The sequence below is a fragment of the Lissotriton helveticus genome, chromosome 10, assembly GCF_964261635.1.
Source record: "Lissotriton helveticus chromosome 10, aLisHel1.1, whole genome shotgun sequence".
NCBI classification, from domain to species: domain Eukaryota; kingdom Metazoa; phylum Chordata; class Amphibia; order Caudata; family Salamandridae; genus Lissotriton; species Lissotriton helveticus.
In genome coordinates this window covers 971868924-971896619 of record NC_136071.1, presented here as the reverse complement: position 1 = coordinate 971896619, position 27696 = coordinate 971868924, and the positions used below count along the sequence as shown (strand labels likewise).

Genomic DNA, 27696 nt, shown 5'->3' with positions numbered 1-27696 from the left:
TATCTTGGTGCCCAGTCCGGAGCCACAAGGATAACCTGGGCCCGGTCGCGCCTGATCTTCTTCAGCACTCTGGGCAGAAGTGGTATAGGCGGAAAGGCGTACAATAGACCGCAACTCCACTCGCGACGAAAAGCGTCTCCGAGTGAGCGCCGCCTTGGAAATTCCAACGCGCAGAACTGATGACATTGCGCGTTCTCTTCGGTGGCGAATAGATCTAACCAAAGCTCTCCCCACTGCTGAAAGTGGCCTTGCGCCAGGTCCGAGCTCAGACGCCATTCGTGATCCATCATGCACCGACGGCTGAGTTCGTCCGCCCTGGCATTCAGAGAACCTGCCAGGTGTTGAACCACCAGGGTCACGCCCTGATGTTCCAGCCACTGCCAGAGGCGCAGAGCCTCCTGGCATAGGGTCCACGACCCCACCCCGCCCTGTTTGTTGCAGTACTACATGGCGGTGGTGTTGTCCGTGAACACCTGCACAACACTCCCCCGGACAGAGGGGAGGAATGCCTTCAGTGCTAGACGAATCGCCCGTAACTCCAACAGGTTGATGTGGAGCCGGGCCTCCGCCGGAGACCAGAGTCCTCTGATCTCCGCCTCTCCCATGTGGCCACCCCAGCCCTGGAGGGACGCGTCCGTCACAACTACGTGCTCCGGGTGGTGTAGAGAGAGGGATCTGCCACCGACCCAATCGCGGTCCGTGAGCCACCACTGCAACTGTCTTGCAGTGCCCTCCGAGATCAAGACATGGTCGGACAAGTTGCCCTGATGCTGGGCCCACTGAAACTTCAGGTCCCACTGCAGAGCCCGCATCCGCCACCGGGCGTGACGCACCAGAAGGATGCAGGAGGCCATCAGTCCCAGAAGCCGCAGCGTCAACCTGACCGAGACTCGGGATAAAGGCTGGAACATTGGAATCAGAGCCTGAATATCCCGAACCCGCAGTTCAGGAGGGTAAACCCAAAACTGCGCCGAGTCCAGAACCGCTCCGATGAAGAGGAGCTTCTGAGAGGGACACAGGTGCGACTTCGGCACATTGATGGAGAACCCCAGCAAGTGCAGGAGGTCGGCCGTAATCTGGAGGTGGCTGACGACTGTCTGGGGCGAGCCCGCCTTCAACAACCAGTCGTCGAGGTAGGGGAAGACTGACACCCCTAACCTGCGCAGATGAGCTGCGACCACCGCCATCACCTTCGTGAACACCCGTGGTGCGCTTGTAAGGCCGAAGGGGAGCACGGTAAACTGAAAATGCTCGTGGCCTACCGTGAACCGCAGGTAACGCCGGTGGGCCGCCAGGACGGGGATGTGAAAATAAGCGTCCTGCAAGTCCAACGCTACCATCCAGTCTCCGGGGTCCAGGGCAGCTAAGACCTGAGCCAAAGTCAGCATCTTGAACTTCTTTTGTCGGAGGAAGCCGTTGACGTTCCGTAGATCCAAGATAGGGCGCAGGCCCCCCTTGCCCTTCTTGGGCACCAGAAAGTAGTGGGAGTAACAGCCACACCCTACTTCTGGCCCAGGAACGCGCTCGATGGCCCCCTTGGCCAAGAGGGCCGTGACTTCCTCTTGCAGAAGTTGCAAGTGAACCCCCGACACGCGGTGGAATTGCAGTGGCATGGCTGGAGGGGTCGCCTCGAAGGGGAGGGAGTAGCCCCTTCGGACGATTTGCAGCATCCACCTGTCCGACGTGACAGTGCGCCAGTGGGAGTGGTGATGGCGAACCCTGCTTCCCACAGGCGTCACATGGGCCTGAAAACTCGGACTAGGAAGGTTTTGAGGCAGGTGCTGCGGAGGGAGGTGTGGACTGGCCTCGCCGCTGACCCCGACCGCCGCCACGGCGGTTTCCACGGCCGCCACCGTGCTGCTGGGTATTCTGCGGTGCGTGGCTGGCAGCACGTGTGGGGACGCCCCTTCCGTGGCCACGAAAGAAGCGAAAGGCACCCGATTGCTGGCGCATGGCCGAAAGGCCTAAGGACTTGGCCGTAGCCCTGGAGTCCTTAAAGCGCTCCAGCGCATGGTCTGCCTTGTCGCCAAAAAGGCGACGGCCATCGAACGGCATGTCCAGAAGGGTGGCCTGGACATCGGCCGAAAAGTTGGCGGACCTCAACCAGGCGTGGCGTCTAACTGCCACCGTCCTTGCCATCGCCCTGCCCAGTGAGTCCGTGGTATCCAGCCCACACCGGATAGAGTATCGTGCCGCATCTCGACCCTCCACAAGGGCTTGGGTGAGTTTAGCCCGGACCTCCTCTGGGCATTGTGGCAGCACGTCCACAACCGTGTCCCGCAGGGTGTGGGTGTAGCGGCCCAAGAGACACGCGGTATTAACAGACCGCAGTCCCAAACTCAGCGACGAGAACACCTTCTTTCCGAACTGTTCATATCTCTTGGATTCCCGATCGGGCGGGGCCGTCGGGAATGCGGTCTGGGAAGTGGAGGCCTGGATAACCAGGCTCTCGGGGGTGGGATGGGTGGACAAAAAGCAAGGGTCGCCCGGAGCCGGGCGGTAGCGTCTGGCCACGTTCCTATCCACAGGCGGACCTGTGGCAGGCTTGGACCAAGTGCCCACAAGAACGTCACATAAGGCTTCATTAAACGGCAGCAGAGGCTCTCTGAAGCTTGCCTGCGGTTTAAGAACCTCAGTGAGGAGGTTAGTCCTCACGGCCGCAACGGGGAGCTCAAGGCTCAAGCCCTTGGCTGCCCTCGTCAACACTACGCTATAAGCAGCCCCCTCCTCCGTAGCCACGGTGGGAGGGGAGACAAATCCAGTGTCTGGCGAGGTGTCAATACCACTGGCCTCCCCAAGCTCATATGTCCAGTCCTCTTGAGACTCCGTCACCAGTCTCCTGTAACCCAGGGTCAACAGACTGGGTCTCCTCATGGAAATAAAAATCTCCAAAGGCCGTCGGAAGCGGCGAGTCGGACCGAAGGGAAGATTGGGGACGGCGTCCACAATGGGCGCCGGGGGAGACACCTTCGGGTCCGGCGCCGGTGAGGTCGTGAGGTCGACCGGCGACGACCCGGATCCGGAAGCGGATCCGGTGAGGTCCTGCGGCGGCGGGACCGAAGTCGCCGGCGGAGCCGGGGCCGAAACACCCGGCGGCGTCGGGGCCGAAGCGCCCGACTCGCTAGGGCCTCCAGCCGGGACCGCTGGGCCCGAAGGCGCCGCGGGACCCGGCTGAGGAGGGAGGGACCTCATGGCCATGAGGTATCGCTCGACCTCCTCCGGCGTCGCGCCGTGCCCAGGGACCCGGAGGTGTGGGGCAGGCGGCGACGCTTGCGACTCTCCTGGAGCCGCGCGGGCGGTGTCACCCGAACCCCTGGCCGCATCGTGCGAGCGTCGCGGTGGGTCGGAGGAGCGATGATGCCGCTCCGACCTCTCATGCCTCTTACCTGAGGACTTGGATCCCGATGACCGGTGTCCACTCCCGGAGCTGCGAGGACTCCGACCCCGCGACCGGTCCCTCGACCTCCCGTGGGACCGGGACCTGGAATGGCGCGGGCCGACTGCCGGAGCTTGAGCCGCTCCCGCCTAGCCTTCGACGTCAGGGCCCGGCAGTCGGAGCAGGTGCGGTCGTCGTGGTCGAGGCCTAAGCACTTCAGGCACCGGCGATGGGGGTCCGTGACCGACATCAGTCGGTCGCACTTCGAACAGGGCTTGAACCCGGGCATCCCTACCGGCACCTTTGGAGTCGAAGACTCGAGTAGAGAAATTATCAAAAAGATCAAAAAGTTTAGTCAAAAAATTACTAGGGGTAGAGCTTCTCCGGATCTGCGCTAGCTGGCGCGGAAAAAAAAAGAACTGACGTCAGCGCGCATGGCGGCGTCTAAGTACTCCGACTACGTCATTCCGGCGCTAACGACGCCGACGACAGACGCGGAGCCGCGGACGACGCCTACCGACGCGCAGGGGTATTGCTACGCAAAAATTTCCGGATCCAGTCTGGCGCCTGGGGATATTCTAAGGTAAGGAATCTATCACTAACGTGTCTCTTTCAGATACAGTGCACCATGTGTGCCCAGGGCTTGTAAATGAAATGCTGCTGGTGGGCTTGCAGCACTGATTGTGCCACCCACAGAAGCAGCTTGTAAAATGTGTCTCAGGCCTGCCATTGCAAGCCTACTGGAAACCTACACTGTGAAACAGCTCAAGTATCTCTGCAGGAAATTGAAAGTTGCTACACCAGGCATTTCTAAAAAGGAAGACTACCAAAAGGCGCTGAGGGCCTGGGTAGAAGCAAGAAATGCCCCATATCTTGTGGTGGGAGCCTGTGGGGATGCAAATGGGCAAATTGATGGGCCAGAATTTCCCGCCAGGGGAGGAGTCCCCCAGGCAGCTGGAAGACCGGGAGAGAAATAGGGCACTCAAGCTGGAGTTGGCTAAGCTTAAGATGGAGGGTCAGAGGGAAACAGAGAATAACAGGTTGTCTTTGGAAAGAGAGAATGAGAATGGATCATGAGAGGATGTTGAGGGAGTTAGAGATCAAGGCCAAGGGCTTAGAAATCAATCCCTCTGGTGGCAGCGCACCATCTGTGCCTTCAGAAGGCAGGGTACATATTCCCAAGGATGTCATCAAAGATTTTTCCAAAGGTGAAGATATTGTGCAGTGGTTTGCAGCCTATGAGATAACAATGTTGGCCCACCGGGTCCCTGAGAAGGATTGGGGAGCGGGGTTGTGGGGCCGCTTTCTAACTGAAGGTAGGGATACTTTGTTAGACTTGCCCAGTTCTCATAGAATGTCTCATGCCCACATGAAGGAAGCATTGATGACAAGGTATGGGTTAACTCCAGAACTCTATAGACAGAGGTTCAGGAATTGTAAGAAACTGGAGGGAACCACTTGGGTAGAATATGTGTCTTTCTTTTGCAGAGCTATGGATGGTTGGGTGAGGGGTAGCAATGTGGATAATTTTCAAGCACTCTATGATTTGATTGCTAGGGAGCACTTGTCTGCTAATTGTTTTCCAGAGCTACGCTAGCACCTTATTGATAGCAAGTTGACTAATCCTAGAAAGCTTGCTGAAGAGGCGGACCGCTGGGTCAGTACCAGGGTCCACAAGGGTCTTGTGGGAGACTCCGCCAAAGGTGGGCAGGGTCCCCAGCAGAAGAGCGGGGGGGACAAGCGTAAACAGAAGGAGTTCCAAAAAGGTCCCTAAAGTAATTCCCAAGGGAACCAGGGTAAGGGTTCCCAGCCTCCCCCTGAAAAGAAGTCAGGACCCCCGACAGGTAAACCTGTTCAGAGGGGGCCCCTTACCTGCTTTCAGTGTAAGCAGGTGGGACACTGTTGGTATGATCCCCAATGTCCTCAGAAAGGACAGTATGTGTCACCCCATGCACCACCCCGTCAGAAGGCCAGTGTAGCCCTGGGAGGGGAGGAGACGGGTGCCCAAGGTGGGTTGGGTCCCGCAGAAATTTCCCTTGTCTCATTAGGAGACTTTAAGATGGTCCCTAAAACTCAGCTGCCTGCTAACACTAAGAAATACAGGCAGTGGGTGACCATCAATGGCCATAGAGTGGAGGCTCTCAGAGACACAGGAGCAAGTGTGACATCTGTCAAGTGTCACTTGGTCTCTGAAGAGCAGGTAGTCCCCAATGCATTCTTCCCAGTTGTAGCCGCTGACAGCACAGAGAGCCATTGCAAGGTGGCTCAAGTTACCTTTGAGTGTGGGGGGGGTCTCTGGTACTCTTCAAGTAGCTGTGCGGCCAGCCATGCCTGTTGATTGTCTGTTAGGCAATGATTTAGAAAGCTCCCCTTGGGCTAAGGTGGAGAGGAAGGCGCATTTGGAAATGTTGGGTCTGCCTGAGTGGGCATGTGTTACCACTCGGTCTATGGCAGCTAAGGGCGTTCAAGAGACCCTGGAACCTGAAAGTATGGCCCAGGGACCTGCCTTAAAGAGAAGAGGTAGGGGGCGCAGGAAACCAGCCCCCATTGTTCCCACGGTCCAGGAGGAGGCAGACCTTGAGGGGGATGCCCTGGAACCCACTGGTGAGCAAGTTTCTGAACTGGGGAACCTACCTGAGCTGACCCATTGGCAGCAAGAAGGGGGTCCCTCCAGGGAGGAATGTTGTGAAGAGCAGCAGAAGTGCCCTTCTCTTGTGGGTTTGAGGCAACAGGCCACAAACCAGGCAGCAGGTGATCAGTCTGGATCACATTGGATCTACTGGGAGAATGGTCTCCTGTAAAGCGAGCCTAAGGTTGCTGAGCCTGGGTCATCCCGTTTGCTGGTGGTACCCCAGCGCTTCAGAGCCTTCCTACTGGGTTTGGCTCATGATGTTCCTTTATCTGGTCATCTGAGGCAGAACAAGACCTTAGATAGGCTTGTCTCCCACTTTTATTGGCCCCAGATACGGAAGAGTGCAGATACTCATTGTAGGACCTGTCAAACTTGCCAGGCAAGTGGGAAAAGTGGAAGGAGGCACAAGGCCCCTCTCCAACCTTTCCCTGTAGTCAGTACCCCCTTTGAACGGGTGGGCATTGACATTGTGGGGCCACTGGACCCCAAGACAGCCATGGGCAACAGGTTTATCCTGGTCTTGGTGGACCATGCTACCCGGAAGCCATTCCACTCAGGACAGTGATGGCCCCAGTGGTGGGACGTGCACTGTTGGGGATCATCTCCCATGTGGGGTTCCCCAGAGAGGTTGTGTCTGACCGAGGTACAAACTTCATTTCTAATTACATGAAGTCTGTGTGGAAGGAGTGTGGTGTTACCTACAAGTTCAACACTCCTTACCACCCACAAGATAATGGGCTGGTTGAAAGATTCAACCGGACCCTTAAGGGCATGATCATGGGTCTTGAAGAACCAATGAGGTGTAAGTGGGACGTCCTCTTGCCATGCCTTCTGTTTGCCTACCTAGAGGTGCCACAAAAGTCTCTAGGGTTCAGCCCCTTTGAGCTTTTGTATGGTCACCCGGTAAGAGGACCTTTAAGTCTGGTCAAGGAAGGCTGGGAGCAATCTCCCAGGAAACCTCTCCAGGATGTATCTAGCTACATGCTGGCCTTCAGGAACCAGACTCGGCGTTTCAGAGATCTCGCTCAGACGAATCTGGAAGCCAGCCGGGAGGAGATGAAGCGGTGGTACGATCAGAATGTCACTCTGATTGAGCTTCAGCCTGGACAGAAAGTTTGGGTCATGGCCCCTGTGGAGCCTTGTGCGCTCCAGGACAGGTGAACCGGTTCATATGAGGTGGTGGAGCGCAAGAGTGATGTCACCTATCTGGTGAACTGCGGTCTCCAAGGAACCCTTTGAGGGTCCTTCATGTTAACCGCCTGAAGCCCCACCTGGAAAGGTCTGAAGTGGGCATGCTCCTAGCGACAGATGATGGAATGAAGGAGGAGACCGAGCTTCTTCCTGACCTCCTGTCTGCAGAAGAGCAAGATGGGTCAGTGGATGGTGTCAGCCTCTCTGCCACACTGACCCCTGATCAGCAGCAAGATTGACCCCAACTGTTGGGGCAATTCTCTGATCTATTTTCCTTGGTTCCTGGTGTCACAGAGTAGTGCGTCCTTGATGTGGACACTGGCGACAGTCCTCCTGTGAAGCACAAGGCTTACAGAGTGACTGACAAGGTTAGGGCTTACATTAAGGAGGAAATCTCCAAGATGTTTGCTTTAGGGGTCATTGAGTCCTCCAACAGTGGTCTTGGTTCCAAAGGCTGCCTCCCCGGGTGCCACACCTGAACTCCGGGCTCAATTCAGTCACCAGGACTGATGCACACCCCATCCCCAGAGCTGATGAGCTCATTGATCGGTTAGGGGCTGCGCGGTACCTCAGCACGTTTGATTTGACATCTGGGTACTGGCAGATCGCTTTGACTGATGGGGCTTAGGAGAGGTCAGCATTCTCCACACCAGATGGGCACTACCAATTCCGGGTTATGCCCTTTCGGATGAAGAATGCACCTGCCAACTTTCAGAGGTTGGTCAACCAGGTGTTGGCTGGGCTGGAGGATTTCAGTGCCGCCTACCTGGATGACATTGCAGTGTTCAGCGCCAGTTGGGAAGAACACTTGCAGCACCTCCGGGAAGTGTTGATGGCCCTGCGCAAGCCAGGCCTCACGATCAAAGCAAGTAAGAGCCAGATCGGGCAGGGCTCAGTGGTGTACTTTGGTCACCAGGTAGGAAGCGGCCAGGTGGCGCCCCTACAACACAAGATTGATACCATCCTGGCATGGGAACCCCCAAAGACTCAGACACAGGTGAGAGCCTTTTTAGGACTCACAGGGTACTACAGGAGGTTTGTCAAGGGGTATTGCAACATTGTTGCACCATTGACTGAGCTGACTTCCAGGAAGCAGCCCAAGAAAGTGAACTGGACTGACACCTGTCAAAAGGCTTTTGATGCACTGAAGACTGCCATGTGCACAGCACCCGTGCTTCAGGCGCCCAACTTCTCAAAAGAATTCATTGTACAGACAGACGCTTCAGAGCATGGTGTGGGTGCTGTTCTATCACAGATTACTGAAGAGGGCTTTGACCAACCCGTAGCCTTCATCAGTAGGAGGTTACTTCCACGGGAACAGAGGTGGAGTGCAATTGAGCGTGAGGCATTTGCTGTGGTCTGGGCACTGAAGAAGTTGAGACCATACTTGTTTGGGACTCACTTCCGAGTTCAGACCTACCACAGGCCACTCAGATGGATGAAGCAGATGAAGGGTGAGAACCTAAAGTTGTTGAGGTGGTCCATTTCCCTACAGGGTATGGACTTTACGGTGGAACACCGCCCTGGTACAGAACACGCCAACGCTGAAGGTCTGTCCAGATTTTTCCGCCTTAGTGAAGAGAACTCCCTAGGGGAAGGGTAGTTCTCCCCACAATTCAGCTGGAGGGGACACATGTTAGACCTGACATCATTGGCGTGAGTCTTTCTTCCATTTTTGACAGATTGCCTCCTCTGTTTTGATATGTTTTTGCTGGATTTATGCTTTAGGGACTGGGCCACTGCTAATCAGTGCCACAGTGCAAGTGCTCCCTATGTGAAATTAATATACTGATTGGATTCCATGATTGGGTTATTTGATTTATCTGTCAGCCCCTAGTACAGTGCACCATGTGTGCCCAGGGCTTGTAAATCAAATGCTGCTGGTGGGCTTGCAGCACTGATTGTGCCACCCACAGAAGCAGCTTGTAAAGTGTGTCTCAGGCAAGCCATTGCAAGGCCTATGTGCAGTCTAGCCCTGCCATGTCGACTTGGCCAAGTGCACCCACTTGCCAGTCCCTAAACTTTCCCCTTTGCTTCATATTAGACACCCCTATGGTAGGCCCAAGTGCAGGGTACATTGTAAGTATAAGGTAGGACATGCTCTGATGTGTGTAGCATGTTCTAATAGTGAATTACAGCCATTTTCGTTTTTCACTATTGAAGGCTACCTGTTCTCATAGGCCAGAATGGGCAGTGAAGATTATTACATTCTTATAATCCTAACTGACTCAGGGAACATGGTAGAAATTCGAATTTAGTATGCCTGAACTCAGAATAATAAAATACATCTTTAAGTAAAGTTTATTTCAATAGAAAGTAGGTATTTGCTTGCCTAACCATGTGAGCCTGCCTCTGCTGGTTTGTGTATTCCTTGTCTGGGTTTGTGTGTGACAGGGCTGGGGAAATTCCAGGAGACAGTCTGGGACAGCCCGGTGGTGAATAGAGAGATTTACATCCAGATGGGAGGGAGGGAGGAGTGCACCTGGGACCTGAATAGGGCTGGGCCTTCCCTCTACAATGCTGGCTCCACCCCCTGTGGCTTGTCTGATGTCTCTGCCCTGCACAGTGAAAGGAGAAGAGGAATCCTGTCAACAGAGTGCTCCAGAGCTGTATCTTCCCTCCCCTGTGCTGGCTCCACCTCCTGTGGGGCGGCTGATGTCTCTGCCCTGTACAGTGAAAGGAAGAGAAGAGTCATGTCAACAAACTGCTCAGGAACAGGTTTGAGCTAGGCAGAGGCCTCTCTGCCTTCAGAGAACAAAGGATTTTGGGGTATAAATATTGGGACCCTGATCCCAAGATATTAGATCACTTCTGGAACAAGAAACCTTTCTGCCAAGGAGAAGAACCAAGGAAGTTGCAGGAGTTTGGACTGCCCCTCTGCCAGTGTGCTGTTTGCTGGGTTGGTCTGCAGTGGTTGCTTCATTGCCAAGGGAAAGGAGAAGGAACTTTGTAAAGGACTTTCATCTACAGAATATTCTCCAAGGGCATGAACTGTGCTTGCCTCCTGCTGAAGTCTCAGGGCCAAAAGACTTCACCTCTAGCTCCCTCCTGAATTTCCTTGCAGGGAATTCTGACTCCAGTCACCTGCGTGCCGCTGGGAGCTGGAAGCACGACGCATCGCATCGAGAAGAAGCGTGTCGCCGCCGCAGCTGAAATCATCGCAATGCCGGAGAAGCGAGCCTTCGTCGCATCTCCCTGGAAGCGTGTGTTCATCGAGCTGCCTGCTTTCGCATCACCGGAGAAGCGTGACGCCACCCTGAGAGTCGCCATCGCATCACCGGAGAAGCGTGTCGCAGGGCCTGTCGCGGCTCCAAAGTGCAGAGTCGTCGCCCGGCTGCCAGGGCGTCATCGCATCATCATACCATCGCTGCATCAAGGGCGCCATCTTCTCGCATCGAAACTGAATCATCGCATCGCATCAAGGCACCATCTTGCACCCCGCAACAGGCCCGCAAGCCGAGAATCTACGCATCACCTCCGCACCGGTAAGGCTCAAGACGAGTCCCCTACTCTGCGCAAGCATTGAGGAAGGAGGCAACCGTTCCCCCGGGTCACGGAACCGACGCATCTCCCCTTCTTCGAGTCTTTTTGTCTACGTTACGCATCCAGGTACTTTGTTGAGAACTTTGTCGCATCTACCATCAACTTGAACTAAGAGACTTTAATCATCTTTTAAGTAATCTTAAGTGTAGTATTGTAGATTTTTGTTGTTTGTGGTCTTGTGCTTAAGTCTATATAAAGAATACTTATTTTTATAAAACCTGTGTTGTGTCCATCTGTAGTGTTATCACTGTATTACTGTGTATATTCATAAATGCTTAACACACTGCCTCTGAGATAAGCCTGTCTGCACGTGCCAAGCTACCAAGGGGGTGAGCAGGGGTTATTAAGGAGTGTAATCCCCTTATCCTGACTTAGAAGTAAGTGACCCTATTTGGACAAGGTGAATGCCATTGCCAACTAGAGACCTCCAGATCTAACAGCCTGCAACATACTTGTTCTTTATTTCGTATGGATTTGGACTTCAACCTGGTGCTGCTCCAGCCTGTGCACGTGGATGGTGAAGTCTCAAAATATAAGAGCAGGAGAGGGGTGCTCACATTCTTTTGCAGTGAGGCAAATTTGCGAGTTGCATTTTTCTGGGCATGAATCTACTAGTGTGTTTATTTTTTCTCACACTGGTTTCAATATGCGGCATTTGGATCAAGTTGCTCAGCGCACACACTCTTACTGTTATTTATTTATTTATTTGCGGGTTTATAACGCGCTAGGATCACCTCCCAAAGGAGTATCTCCGCGCCTTTGGCAACCTTCCAGCGCATAGCAGTAAGTATATAAAATTTACACTCGTTTTGGAATAAAAAGGTTTTTAACTGTTTTCTGAACGGGAGATACTCCTTGCAAAGTCTCAAGGAAAGTGGGAGGCTGTTCCACAGCGTCGGGCCAGCAATTGAGAGGGCTCTACCACCCTGTCTAGCCTTTTTTGCTCTCGGAACCTGCAGCAGGGCTTGTTCACTAGGTCTCAAGGATCTCAAAGGTTTATAGGGAAAAAATCTGTTAGACAAATACACAGGGCCTTTCTTCTGGAGACACTTGTATATAATGCAACAAGTCTTGTACTTCACCCTTTGCTTAATGGGAAGCCAATGCAGGGTGTTCAAGAGGGGTTTGGAGGGGGTGCGAGAGGGCTGATTTAGAACAAGACGGGCCGCGGTATTCTGGACTACCTGCAATCTGGCAGTTACTCCCTCATTTGCTGATAGAAGCAACCCATTGCAATAGTCCAAGCGACTCAACACTAAGGCCTGCACTAACGTCCTCCTGGTTGTGTCAGGGAGCAAAGGAAAAACTTTCCTCAGCATTCCGATGACATGGAAGCAGGACCCCACCACTTGGTTGCCATGTTGCTTCAGGCACAGCTCCTGGTCCAGACGCACACCGAGATTTTTAACCACCTGCTTGGGCTCTGGGACTGGGCCAAGATCTTGCGGCCACCAGTCGGGGGACCACAGGAGTTTGGCCTCACCGAACAGCATCACCTCCGTTTTTGCAACATTGCATTGCAGGAAGTTAGATGCCATCCAGTGGGACACTGCCTTTAGCCCCTGGGAGAAGGAGTTCCTGACCTCATCCGTGAAGTATTTAAAAGGAAAGAGGAGTTGGGTGTCATCGGCATATGACACAGGGATAAACCCATGGGACCTCATGATGTTCGCTAGGGGGGCCACATAGATATTAAAAAGGGTAGGGCTCAAACAAGAGCCCTGTGGCACCCCCTTCGAGATCCCCAACTCCTCTGACCGATAGGCACCCAAGGTGACTGTTTGGGTGCGATCTGTCAGGAAACTCCTCAACCACACTAGAGCCCCACCTTCCAGGCCGATGTTAACAAGCCTGGTGGTCACGATGTCATATGACACGGTGTCAAACGCCGCAGACAGATCCAACAGAACCAGGATAACAGAATGACCTTTATCCTGGAACATGTGTAGATCGTCTGCGACTGACAGCAAGGTGGTCTCGGTGCTATGTCTCGGCCTGAAACCTGACTGGGACGGATCCAGTCCATTTGTCTCCTCGATGTATCTAGACAAATGCCTATTAACAAATTTCTCTATCACTTTACCCATAAAGGGAAGGAGAGAAATAGGTCTCAAGTTGGTAAGTTCCGTCCAAGGAACGGTGGTATTCCTTCTCAACGGTCTCACTAATGCCCTTTTCCAATCCCTCGGAACCTCTCCCGTGCTTAGTGACAGGTTAATTAGCTGCTGGATTTCTGGGCCCAGGACTTCAGCCAGCATGGGCATAATGCGGGCAGGGATGATGTCCTGAGGGCTCCCACTCTTAATCTCGGTCACTAAAGCAGTAACTTCCTCTAAGGAGATAGGGGGAAAGCTTCTTAGGCAGTTAGCTTGTGACTTCTGTTGTGTGTTATTGTGGGAAAGGTTGTTAGGATCAACCACCTCAGTTGTCTTTGAGGCCATTATCTTTCCGTAGATCGCATCTATCTTCTTCATGAAGAATTGTGAGATCCCGTCACATAGATCTTGAGATGCAACCTCTACCGTCTCGCATGCCGCAGGCTTAGTGAAAGTTTGTAAGATTTTAAATAAAACTTTAGAGTCTTTCCCTGCCTCTGTGAGTTGCATTGCGATGTGGCTTTTACGAGCTGTCCTTATGGCCTTATGATATGACCTAAGTGAGGTTGTATAATGTTGCTTGTCCTCCGGCCTCCGAGATTGTCTCCATACTTTTTCCAGCTTTCTGGTTTTTTGTTTCATCAGTCTCATTACCAACGTGCGCCATCCAATGGTGCGCGAGGAGTCTACAGCTGCTCTGCGCGCACTCACTGACGTGAGAGTGCTGCCTGACATTCCTTACTTCTTTCTGCTGGCAATCTGTTACGGCAAATTTCCAGCTGCTAAAAGACGTTTTTCAACATTGACGCACCTAGAGCCATCTGGCGTGTGCCATTCCTGCGTGACGCCATTTTGGTTTGAGAAATCTCTAGCGCCAGTCCGGAATCTTCCCCTGCAATATCCTTTCTCGCAAGTTGGTGTGGAGCAGCGTTCGTGGAGCCAGATGAGACAAGTGTGTTAGGACATATACTATTGCTATTCACAGCCCTACTGCCGTCGTAACTCAGAGACGCTATGCAGGTTACATTTCTGTGTTTCTCCTTTATCATGACAAGGTATTGTATTCAATGGCATTGCATTGGGATCGAAGCAACAGAGTTTTGCCATTTCCCTCGGCTCCCCTCTAGCAACGGTATCATAACTTTTAATTGTAACATGTTGTTTATATAGGTGTACTTTATTCCCTTGGTGAGATTTCTTTATTCTAGGTCACATAGCTATTCAAAGACGCCATCGTGTAAGCATTCTCTTTCAATACTATGGTCAAGAGTTTGCCATCGGAGACCTGCGCCGCCCTCCGCAAATATCCTGCTAACATCCTGTTTCTGAAGATGGGCTTTTGAAGGCGATCCTCGGCTGACCTCAATATTCTCTTCAAAATCGAAATCGGACGTCGGGGGCCACTTCTACATCGGCTCGTGCTTCTGCGACCTGCCCCGGGACGAGACCGGGGGCTCTGCTGATTTTCAGGCCGTGGAGTAGTTGAACAACAACGGCCAGAGGGGTCTTCCCCAGGCGGCCTCACTTCAACTTTCAGTTTCACTTTCCTACTCCTGGCTCTGATTGACTGGCATTCCTTCTGATCTACTCCAGATCTGGCTGAGTCTGCTCTACTGCTGTGTGCCTTCTTCAGTGAAGGTCCGGCTTCCAGCCCTATTGGATCTTCTCTCCTTTTGGCCATTTCGTGTACTTTTGGCCTCATCGTGATCGGCCATTTTCACCAGGTCGCGAGGGCCCCTCTGGGGCTCGGTTCTCAAGATGGCCACCAAACCAGACACTGAGAAGCGCAAGACGAAAACGCCTCTCCGTGGGGGACTCACTCAAACTAATGTGATGGACCGTTACACCCATCCTAAAGGGTCCCCCAGAAGCACCGGCCGTTCTCCTGAGGACCCATCGGTGGACCTTGCTGAGCCCTCTGAGGTATCGCTTCAAGATGTCATGAGTGCCATCGCCAGTATGAAGGCCTCTATGGGACAGCAGTACGAGGCCCTCGCCTCCAAGATTGATACGGTGGCTGTCGATGTTACACTGATTAGAGCGGACCTGGCGAAGACCAATGAAAGGGTAAAGGCTTTGGATTTAAAGACCTCCAGCCTGACGACTGATGTCACGGAGGTACAGACTGAGATCGGCAACTTGCGTTCGTCACAGGACTTGGTGGCCCGTCGGCTTGAGGAATTTGAAAATAGAGCCCGGCGTAATAACGTCCGCATTATAGGTGTTCCGGAAAATCCCGAAGACGCTGCCACCGACACCTTGGTGGAAGACCTGGTCCTGAATCACCTCGCCCCCGCCGGTCTCAGTAAATTCTTCACGGTTGAACGGGCCAACCGATTTCCGGGTGGGAAGCCGAAACCGGGTCCCCCCCCTTCTCCCCCCCCCCTTCTGAAATTCGACAACACCACTGTGAACTTCTATCCCGACTTTACTCCATTGGTTCAGCGGCAGAGAATGGGGTTTCGGGGAGTGAAGCGGAGACTGCGCGATTTGGACCTTAAATATGGCATGTTGTTTCCAGCCAAACTACGAATCGAATATGAGGAACGAACGTTTTTCTTTGATCGTCCGGACAATGTCAGTGACTGGCTTGATTCCCTGCCCAAAAGGGGTGACCGAACTGAGCACCCCGGTGGCGCTGACGGTGGCTCGCCGGAGCGGGAGTGACATTATGGTTCCCGACGTCTGAACTTTCTGCTTATTTGTCAGCTGAGTTTGAATAATTGTCCTTTTGTTCTATTCCGGATCGGCCCAAGGGTGGCGGGGGTGTAAGGGGTCTCTTCCTCCTCCTGGGTTTCTTTGTGTAGATTAGTTTAATGATTGGGCGACAGGCACACTGCAAGTTGGGGTGGCTTCTGAGTCGTACGCAGGGGTGCAGGGTGGGGGGTGTTGTAACGGGTTCAGGTTGGGGGGTGGTGGGGGGGTGTTCGTCTGTTTATTTTTTTGTTCACAAAGCACTGTATTGTTTTTCGTCCATTCCAATCATTGGGTCCTGTGAGGGGTGTGCTCTGTCTCTTCTACGGGGATGGGGGGTGGTGAGTTGAGACTGCTATCCTGGAATGTCAATGGTTTGGGAGACAGGATAAAACGTGGGGTTGTGCTGCAGTTTCTTAGACGCCATTCCCCCGATATTGTTCTTTTGCAAGAAACGCATTTAATTGGTAACGCATGTCAAGCTATGAATAGACGTGGATATCGACTGGTCGCTCACTCTGGATTCACTTCCGGCTCCAGAGGAGTGGGTATTCTCATCCGGTCCTCCCTCCCTTTTGAAATTGATGATGTAAAACTCGATGACAGGGGGCGCTATGCCGCTCTCACCGGTAGATGGGAGGGTAAGACGCTTTCCATACTCACTCTGTACGTCCCTCCGGGCCTGCAGACGTCCACTTTTGCTGACCTTGGGCGGCTCCTATTGGGTCTTCCCGAGGGTCTTCTGATCCTGGGTGGTGACTTTAACTCTGTGGTCTCCGGCACTTTGGATCGCCACCCCCCTAGAGATTTGACTAGGTCTCAATTGTGGCTTGCTGACCTGCTGGACACATTTGGCCTTATAGATAGTTGGAGATTGATGCACCCTACGCAGCTACAATATACCTTTCACTCGGGAGCCCATGGTAGTCTTTCCAGGTTAGATTATTTCTTAATGCCAGCAGCGCAGTTACCCTCTATCAAAGAGATTTGTCAGCTCCCAAGGGGCATTTCTGATCACTCCCCCTTGTGGCTTTGTGTCAAGGCTGGGGTGGGTGGCGAGGGTAGAGTGGCTCCTATAAACCCTGGCACCTTCGCAATCCTAAAACCCGCTCTGCACTGCTGAAATCCATTGACCACTACTTCGATGAAAATGTGGGGTCTGTTTCTTCCTCTGTTTCACTGTGGGAGGCCTTCAAGACTGTTATTCGTGGACATTCATTGTCTTTGATTGCTGCTTCCAAGAAGGCTAAATGTGAGGAACTTGTGCGCATCGAAACTGAAATAACTGTGCTTGAAAATGCTCTTGAAGGTGCTGTTACTCGTTCTCAACTGCATTCCCTAGGTCTGAAACAAGCTGAATATAGGGCCCTTGTGACTGACGCGGCGAAAGCGATGAATAGAGAACAACAGGGCAGGATGTATTACCTGGGCGACAAGGCTGGTAAATTGACTGCGTGGCTGGACAAGAAAGAGAGAGTGAATCGTGTCGTCCCTGTGCTTGAAAGGCCGATGGTGAGTGTGTTACTGACCCAGCTGGTATTGTTGAGTGCTTTGCTGATCATTTCAAAACCGTATATGCCTCGGTCAGTGATAGGGACGAGGAGGATTCCCACTTGTTGTTGCGAGACATAGCATTGCCTCGCCTCTCCAATGCTGATAGAGCCCTACTTGATGCGCCTTTCACTATAGACGAGGTCGCTGTTGCCATACGTTCTCTTCGCTCTGGCAAGGCGCTGGGTCCTAATGGTTTGCCCATTGAACTCTATAAGCTACAACCCGACAAAATGGCGCCCTACTTAAGGAATATGTTCCTTGAAGCTTTCGATTCGGGTTCCCTCCCCCTTGATCAGCGATTAGCCACCATTGTAGTAATCCACAAGGAGGGTAAGCCCCGTAATCGCTGCGCCTCGTATCGGCCCATCTCACTACTCAACGCCGAACCTAAGATACTGGCTAAATTACTAGCTAATCGATTGATTACGGTGATCAGCGACTTGATCCATCCGGATCAATCCGGCTTTATTCCACACCGGAATACCGCCCTTAATCTTCGCAGACTTCACGGAGTTCTCGCGAGAGCTGAGACTCTAACTGAGCCAGCCATTTTGGCCTCCTTGGACGCCACTATGGCTTTTGATACTATCGAATGGCCTTATCTTTGGGCTGCCCTCTCCAAATTTGGGTTCGGTCCGACATTCATCGCCTGGGTGCAGCTCCTTTATGAAAAACCCCTCGCCCAGGTGGTTGTTAACGGTAAGGTCTCCGGCGTCTTTACACTTGGGCGTGTCTCCGTTGTTTTTTGCCCTCGCTCTGGAACCGTTGGCGGAGTGGCTCCGTTGGGAGCCCTCCATGAAAGGCATCAGGTGGACTCCCGATTTTGAGGATCGAATCTCGCTGTATGCGGATGACATCCTTTTGTACCTTACGTCCCCCCATCAATCCCTTAATGTGCTTTTTGATGTTTTGACCTCCTTCGGGAAGAACTCGGGTCTTATTATCAATTGGACCAAATCATGCGTCTATATACACAGCTATGCTCTCGCAACTACAATAAGGTATCACATATACAGTACAATGACTGATGAGTACGAACCCGAGAGACGACGACCGGGAACCACAGGAGGAGGGATACCATATCACGGCGCACCGCCACAAAGGAAGCGCCCCCGTTTCCTGCGAGCCTTTCAATAGATGGATCCCCTCCCGGTTACCACCTGATACACACCAGTTTTCAGTCTCTCTCCTATCTACCTATATAGAACATGAACACTAAGTCCAGACTTATTCTCAATCCATTCGATTGAGCTGAACCCTAAGCCCTGAAGAGTTGTGTTGACTCAACTGTACACGACGAAACACGTGTCGGCTGGCTCTGTTTGACATTCCTCAAGTCTGGAGAAAATAAACCATCTTCTTGCTGTGACAAGGAACACACTAAAGAATCTGCTTCTGTTTCTTTGATACTCATCAGTCATTGTACTGTATATGTGATACCTTATTGTAGTTGCGAGAGCATAGCTGTGTATATATGTTTAGTCTCCTGACTATTTTAGACGGTTAAGGGTGTTTTTCCGCCTGCTCTTCACGCACTACACACCAACCATCCACATCACACACTGTAACGTAAAAACTGAGGCAGTGCGCCCGAGAGATCTGAATTTCCTAAAAACCCCTTTCCAGTTTATTTAAATCATGCGTCTATGTTCTGTCCGGTGAGCTTCCCCCACTGCCACGTAGATTCCCGATTCAAATTGTGAACACTGGCTTTAAATACTTGGGGATTTATGTTTCCTTGGATCTCGCAGTTCGCTATGAACGCAACCTGCTACCCCCTCTTCACCAGCTTACACTTGACACTGCACGGTGGCGGCAGTTGCCTTTGTCGCCACTGGGTCGCGCGGCTCTTTCAAAATGATGTTGCTGCCCAGATTTTTGTATGCACTCCAAAATTTGTTTGACCCCATTCCTTCCGGATATTTTCGTGAAGTGGAACACCTGCAGAGGCGGCTTGTCTGGGACGGGCGTGCGCGCATTGCTCTGTCTAAGCTCACGCTTCCGTGGTATGATGGAGGCATTGCCCTCCCAGACATCAAGCGTTACTATTGGGCTTCTCAATTGAGTGCTGTTAACCACGCAACTTACGCTCCCGGTCCTACCCCGGCCTTTGCCATGGACAAGCACCTCTTGCCCGGTGGGAATTTTAATAGAGTGCCATATTCCAAGGGGCTTCATAGGACGTTGACCGGGCCCACGAAAATCGCCGTCAGAGTGTGGCACGATGCGAATGCGGCCTTGGGCTGGTGTGATAGGTTGACGCGCGCATCTCCCTTGTTTGCTTCCGAAAGTTTGGGCAATCTATGGCGGACGAAAGGTTTTGATAAATGGGACATGATTGGTCTAAGTAAGGTGGGTGACCTTTGGACTAAAGGAAATGTGAAGACCTTTGAGGCGCTCAAGACGGAATATGAGCTTGGAGACAGGGAATTTTTTAGATATGCTCAGGTACGTCATGCTCTGCTGTTAGTTTTTGCTGTGGGAAATGCTATTCCCGAATCCTCGCCTCTCGAGGACCGTATCCTGGACTGCCATGTCCCCGATAGTACAATTTCACTGATTTATAAAAAACTGATCAACACTAGAATTGACTTGCTCTTGCACCTCAGGGCATTATGGATTGCTGATGGGCTGGAACTGGACGACGAGGACTGGCAGTCTGCTTTGTCCTCGCCTAAAGAGGTTGCCATACCCGCCCGCCTTCGGTTTGTCCAACTTAAGATCCTTCACCGTGTGTATGTTACTGGTCCGTGTCTGGTTCGCATGGGTTATTCATTGGATGGGTTGTGCAAGCATGGCTGTGGCATGATTGGCACCTTCCTTCACATTCTGTGGGAATGTCCCGAAGTGGCTGGTTTTTGGTCCCGAGTGCATGCGATTATTGCCAATGTCACGGGGGTTCCGCCTCTGCCTGAGGCCCGACGCTGCCTCTTGAATGTATGGGAACCTAACGATTATACTGCTTCTCAGATCTGCTGGGCGACCCTCGGCAACATGGTTGCTAAGAGGGATATTGCACAGCTATGGGGCTCTCATAGACCGCCCACTGTATTGGCGTGGAAGGAGAATATGGACTGGTGCATGTTTCGGGAAAAGACAGTATACTTGTCCCGGGGCAGACCCAGAAAGGGGAACAGAATTTGGTTACAGTGGAATGCTTATCGTGGAAATATATGTACTCCCCCACATGTCTCTACCCCTGATGTCTCCTTGTCCCCCTAACTGACATTCCCAATGTTTTGTATTGACAGTATATATTGCATTGTTTCCTTGCTGCCCCCCCCCCCCCCCCCTTCGCTATTGCTTTCAGTTATACTGTACGTTTTGAACTGTTCGGAGCTGCTCCCGATTGGACTCAAGATTGCCATCACTGTATTTTTGCCTTGTGTTTTTTGTTTTACTGTCTCTTGTTAATTTCAATAAACTTGTCATAAAAATTTTTAAAAAAGAGTTTGCCATCATTTTAACTTTCAGTTATTCAGCTTCTTTTAGTACCTGTATTTTCTTCTCTGTTTTTGGCATGCCACCGGGGTGAGGTACCAGTTCCCTTATGAAAGTATTTGTTAATGCCAATTTTATTTATCCGTAGTACTGCCATGATATTCAGGATGTTACATATGATTTTTGATTCTAAAGTCCTGTTTTGATTTATTAGCGATATGTTTGTTATTACCATACTGCCATTACATGCGATGGTGCTGTATGTGTGAATTTTCATGGCACGCAGATGTTCAAGCGTTTTCTTACCGGTCTGTACTTTGGACGTGGAATATTCACTTCTTGGTTGTCAAGTGTATTCTACTTTATTTTCTGCTACATTATAAGACTTCCAAATACAGTGTACTCTTTCACTTGTGTGCAAGTTTTAGCGAGTGTATTCCTCTTGCGTTTACTCTCGTGCGTGGTCTTACTTTAGGTGTGACTGCACTAGGAGGGTATATCCCATCCGTTTCTTACTTTCTTGCTTTTTCTTGTTGTTGCTGAATATGACATATTATTTTAATATATGGTGAGAACAGAAGGATGGGTCCACCCAGATTACATTTCTTTGTTTTTGTTGTTTGGGGACTTACTAGTTTGGTGTAGTTCTCCTGTTCATTTTTACAGCTTAAATACACCCTTTAGGGGTGTAGTTCAGGTTTACTCTAGTAAGATCGCCCATTTCTTTGTTTTATTGCTTGGTGTTTCACCGATGGGGTGTAGTTCGCCCATTTATTTACTTTTCACTAGCTGCCCTCCTCCAGGGATGATGTGATGGGTGTAAGCCATCCGTTGCTTGTTTTCTGGTTTAGTTATTTTCTGTACGTGTGAGAGTTGGCGAGGTCTGTGTGTGTTTTGTTATGGGAGTGCCTGGTTTGTTTCAGGTAGTGTCTCCTTCTTGGTGCCCAGGTTTGCTTCAGGTTGGGTCTTTAATTCTTTTGTTGTGTTCAGTGTTTCCCTCATTTTCTTCGCTAGTCTGGCCAGCTGGTGTGGTGGTGGTGGTAACTTAGAGAATTTTGCTCTTTGCATTTTTAATGTATTTTATTTCCTCCTTGCATGTTTTGGCATGTATATGCATAGTCACTATTTAAGTGCTTTGTGTTTTCTTATGAAATGCTGTATACAATTTGCATTTTGTAATATTCTCTCAAGCAAGTTTCTTCTGGGTAACTGTGATGTTCCTACTTATGTTCTCTATTGTTTTCTTATGTATTTCATTTCCACCTTGCATATTTCAGCATGTTTATGCATACTCACTATTTAAGTGCTTGGTGTTTCTTATAAAATGGTGTCTACAATTTGCATTTGCAATTTTTCCTCTTGCACGTTTCTTCTGCATAACTGCGATGTTCCTACTTATATTTGCTGTTGTTTTAAGTATTCAGTAAAGGGGGAAGGTGCGTTTATCTAGGTTCTGATACTATGCATCTTCACTGTTTCTCTGACTCTGCTGCTCAGCCAGTGTGAATGTGTTGTGTAGAATGTTGATGTGGATGGTGATGTAATGGAATATGTGGATTGCTGTGAGGTTGAGTGTTAGTTGGATCATGGGCTGAGCAGAAGGGAGGCTGCTCCTGGTGGGGCTGATTACAAGTGTACTACTGAACTTCTAAGAAAAATACATCTATTAATGTATAACCAAACCTCGACTACTGTAACTCCTCCTTCCATCATAACGCCCTGCCACCCGCCTGATTTAAAAAAAAAAAATGGAGAATGGAGACAAATGGTTCGTTCATTTACAGTCCGACTTTCCAAATATATTGGCCAAAAGTCTTCTCTCTCTGTTTCTAGTTGAAATAAATATCCAGCCTAAAGCTTGAACACACACAGCTGACCAAAATAATTCTGGAGTAGGTAGATTTGTCTACAGATCAACCAATGAAGAAACCTACCTGCATGAATTATACCATATCTGATAAAACACTTTCCACATTTAAAAAGTTCATATATCGAATTAAGCATGTTAAATTGATGCATTGGATGCAAAAACAACCACCTAAGGCATTAATATATATTCAACTCGACACAGCCCATAGAGGATGTTTGCTTTGAAATCAAAGGTCTTTGGTTAGTCCAATAACATACAAGAAACGTACATTTCCTACCAAAGTATACCATACCATTTACTGGATGTGATTTATCATTTACAAAGTCTATTGCAGGATTAATCCTGAATTCCTCAAAGTAATAAGGGGGACTTCAAGGAAAGCAAATAAGTGTCTCAACAGGTGGAATATATACCTGTAAAAGTGGGATTCTTTTGTTTCATTCTAGTTCTGAAACCTGGTTTTGCTGTTTGCTTGTTACTTAGCCAAACTAAATATTTTTCAAGGATCCACGACTTTAACTTGTAAATAAAAAGGAAGACTGTTCCTTTATATTACAGCTATAGACAGCATACCAGTAGTAGATTTCGGTGTAGAGTGATTTTGATGTAGTGTCTGAGTCTTTGAATTTAAGTATATATTCTTCAATTAGATGGATCCATCTTTCTGTTCTCACCATATATTAAAATAATATGTCATATTCAGCACATACTCTCATCAGAAGATAATCCGGTAGGGCTAAACAAGCAAAACACTGTGGCTCATTAAAACTATGTCACCAGAAACAAAACATGAATAACTTGATTTTCATGTTGCTGCAAAAACAAAAGAACCTCAATCGTTTTCCCCCCTTTAATTCTCAGACAGCGATAGCTATTTGAATTCAAACTCACTTGTTCTGTATGGGTCAACTTAAGGTTGATACCTATTCAGATTTTGAACTGATCTATGAGGGAGAACAGCTGCTCCACTGGACCAACGCTGTATTGAAGTAAGGATATATCATAAGGGTCATAGAAAATCTAAAATTAGAAAAAAAATCACATGTATATTTACTGTGCAACCCATCCCAACTGTGCACCACTCTAACTTCCTAAAATGTACATACATATACGTTTGATCAATCAACAGTAACAGACAATTTACAGATATATCTCGGAATGCAAGGCAATGTCAAAGACTCTATGAATACTCAATTGTGCACAACATAGCTGAACATAAATGGTTTTAAATTGGTTAAACCTTTCAGGACAAGGTGATATCCCTAAAACAATGCTTATATCCAATTACATTATTTTGCTACCATTGCAGTGTATGTGATCTCCTGTAGAACCAGTAGTGATAGCCTCAGGACAAACATTTAACTTTTGCCCCAGAGCTGCTTAATATAAAAATGTTAAAAACAGACATATCACAGTTGAGTGCATGGGAGTAGCCCATATATTTAAATCTGAATGAAGGTAATTATTTATGTTCTAAATCAACACTCTAAAAGGCAAACAGTAACAGATAACAACATACTACTGTTGCCATGTACAAGCTCTACAATTACTGCTGAAGTTTAAAATAAACTCACCGCGCATGGTCTTAGTTGGCAAAGACACATCTTCTATTGACCAGCAGTTAGGGGTAGAGCTCATGTTTTATTGACCAGACCAAAGGCAGGGCAGAGAACTCTGTGGCTGTACAAACTCACTTTAATCACATACAGATTCATAAATGAGCAGGCTGTAGCTTTGCCCTCTACTTTTCTCAAATATACTATTTTCTCCAACTAAAGTTCTGAATTGGGCTAAACCCCAATAAATGGAGGCAATTGTGGAAAACAATCTACTGCCCTCGTAATTCTGTTCTGCATTTGTTTTGCCTGCTCTAATCTTAGCTATAGATGGTGCTAAGGAATGATGAGGTATATAAAAGTCAGTAATACATACTCCTCCAACATATATATTACTCACACTTTATAATGATCAAGATGCAAAAAAAGGAGCATGGGTAGGTCATCAGATGCAACGTAACAGACAGAAAAAATATTTCAGACCCTCTTTTTTTCACTTACATCTAAAAACCTTCGTGTTTTATCCAGCTGCTTCTCCAAGGCCTGATTCTTCTGTCTTAAGTCCGCGATGTCCTCAGTTCTTTCTTGTTCCAACTCAATGTACCGGTTAACTTGCTCCTCTAAGTCAGATTCCAGGATTTTCAGCTGCTTCTGTAGATCCTCATGTTCTTTCTCCGCTTGTCGCTGGACCTCAATTTTCTCCTTCATTAGCTTTTCAGTCTCTTCAAGCAATTCTGTTTGGTATAAAAGGTAAGAAATGTGTCTATTAGAAAACATTGTCAGAGTATTGCATCCATGAAGGACGGATTATTGGGAAATCAATTTCAAAGGATACTGCGAAATGTATTGCAGCCTGTTTCAGAGGACTTGCTGAAAACCTCTATGCCTAGGAATTCACCCGACACCTGACTTAAAAGTTCAAAGAATAGCTGTAGGTAGAGTGAGCTTATAAGATGCACAGCATCTCTGACATTGGCCAACTCATAAGAAACGTCCAAAGTACACATTAGAAAATAACCAGCCATTGAAAAAGGACAGAGTCCTGACCTATGATTGAAAAAGTGGACGTTACTCCTGTGAAAAAGCACACAAACTGCAAAAAAAATGTGCTTTAGTGCTACAGTAAACTAATTGCAGCCGGGGTTTGTTCGTCTGAATTGACAGCAAGTGCAGAAGAACATAATGAGAGTGGGCACTACCAAGGGATGCTTGAATCTAAACTTCAAATAAAGCAGAATATCATCTACAAAGCCATTTTACAAAAGGGACGCACACATCTCAGTTTATTCGCAGCAGACTTCTCTGATAGATGTTTTTGGAAAACCACTCCGCCTACCTTTATTCCCGTCAATATATGCAAATACTACAAGTAAGAATTGTTTTCAAAAACTGATTCAGCAGGCAAAACAAGTTTGCTACATCAGATGCTTCATTGAATGTGACAAATTCCTAGCGTCATATAATAATAAGTCCAATGTGGCATCCAGGGTAAAAACATTTAGGGCAGCTCCTCTGCGCTATATCATAATTTAATATTTTCTTTTTGACAAACCTGAATTTGATTCAGTAAACTGTTTTTACTAAACAAATACATAATTTCCCCTATAGCAACAAGGCGGGTGCAATTTATAAGCAGTGCGCAAAGCCGAATCATATTGTTGGTGCTGTGTACCCTACGATGGATTAGACTATGGTAGTGCACAATATGATTATGGAGAAAAAGTTAGTGAAAGCCATGGGCATGGTCTTTTACTTTCTACCTGTCAAACGCTAATGAAAGGATGGTCAACACGTAGAAAGTGTAAGAGAATAAGTTGCATTGTTAGAGGTAACAATATGTATGCTGCTTAGCAGTATCTCGGTAGCAAGTGAATGGCTGTGTGGAGATAAGAAAGTGGGAGCTTGAGGTGAGAGGAAAAGTTGGGGTGGGGGAGGAATGCTAGATGCTGCAACACATTTGACAGAATCCGATGACCATCTTGAGAGTGAGTGGATGGCCACTAGAAGCATGCCAGGTGGCCTTTGCTTGTACAGAAGTTATAGAGCAACTTTCTGTACTTAACGACAGGAAACAATACACCACATACCTAGGACCCACTGGAGGTGTGCATTTAGATGAGATTGAGGTTAATATCAGCCACAATTTGATAGCTGGAGAGTTTAGAACAACAGTAAACAGTCAGATAAAGGGGAATGATGTATTTTTAGTCTCTCAACAACTGACCTATGGGGTCGGAGTAGGGAGTGTAGTGCTTCTGCTGCAGTCATTAGTGAAGCAATTACATCTTATCTGAAGTAAGTGGGTTTTTTGATGTGATCAAGAAGAGTCTGCCTGATGATGGCAACAAGTCTAAATCAATTAATACTTCGGGCCCCGGACTGCGTGCCTGAGAACTAATTTAGAGGGTGCGGGGTTTATCGACTGTTGTTCTGGAATTGTTCGCAGTTGGGAGAATTCTGGAGAGGGGTGACGACTGGACTGAGAGAAATAGCATTGACACCAGGTGGTTGCTTGCTGCACTGGTTCCCCCATACCGCCAGGACTAAAGTTACTAATACGTTTATTGATCTCGGGCTGGTGTTGGCCAAACAAAAACTTACTAGTAATTGGAAACAGAAAATTGGCCCCAGTGTGACACGATGGAAAAGGGAGCTGGTGAAGTGGGCAGAATGCGAGGGGACCTTTTGATTGCAGATGGCCCATCGCAATGGCAATGAAAAAACACAGGAGATGGCACGGGCGTGGGTGGCATTGGTGGACCTGGTGAAACACCAGACTGATGACGCTGCGGATGACTTGGGGGGAGTGGACCCGTTAGCAGGTGAATGAATCCAGGACTGCCTTGTTGCTCTGCAGGCTTCTTTAGGTAAAGCTGCCATAATAATTATCTCACTCCATAGTGCACATGCTGGGTACGTGAGCTATTCCGCCCCTACTATATGGTTGAACATACCTGAGTTGCAGTATCAGTGACATGCTTGGAGGGTGGGAAGGGAGGCAGTTTTGAGGGTCTTTATGATACCAAATGCAGTAAGCTTCTAGGCCCTGTTAAGTTGACATGAAAATCACTGCACAAGATGCTTGCACTTTTCCTTGGCTTCCGAGAAACTGCTTTAGTAACACACGGCTTGCTCGAAACAAGATACGTGACAAAGGAAGATGCTCGCTTAGACACAAACGTTTCAGCATATCCCATTTCACAATATTTCTGGTCATTACTATTATGTTGCAATTATTACCTGGAATTGTGCCAGACTGATATCTTACATTACAGTGGAAAGTCCCAGAAACTGCCTACTTGGGACATGTTGTCAGTAACAGTATGTTTCGGACCTTAAATGGTGTAGCACTGCTTAGGCCTTTGCTAATTGGTCAAATGAACTATGCTAAATTTGTACTACAAATGTTATGATGTTACATCCTTTGTGGTTTGGGCCTATAAAAACTGTCAGACACGTCACCTCTTTGGACATTCAGTGACTTTGCTGATGTCTCCGTGCTGCAGGTTACTGTTTGTTGGTCTCCAATAAACCTTGCTATCTTTTGTGCTGATAGAGAGTCGTATGTGTGGAATTATTTCTTAATTCAGCTTCTACAATGTTACTCGTGCAGGGCCACCAGAAGGACAGTGGGGCTGATAGAGTGCATCAATATGCACTACGAGATCCTGAGCTGGGGGCGGGCACTGGCACACGATGTATATTTAGTCAAATTTGGTAAAAGTAAGGAACAAATGTGTTTT

The 27696-nt window shown here is 49.1% G+C and overlaps 1 protein-coding gene across 2 annotated transcripts in view; it reads right to left on the bottom strand.

Moving 5' to 3' along the window:
- The window catches only part of AKAP9 (A-kinase anchoring protein 9), a 647464-nt gene that overhangs the window by 424862 nt on the left and 194906 nt on the right, over positions 1-27696 (bottom strand). For both annotated transcript variants that reach the window (XM_078663639.1, XM_078663638.1), the window contains one exon: positions 24455-24687. In XM_078663639.1, coding sequence (XP_078519765.1) covers positions 24455-24687 — 233 coding nt within the window. The remainder of the gene's footprint in view (positions 1-24454; positions 24688-27696) is intronic.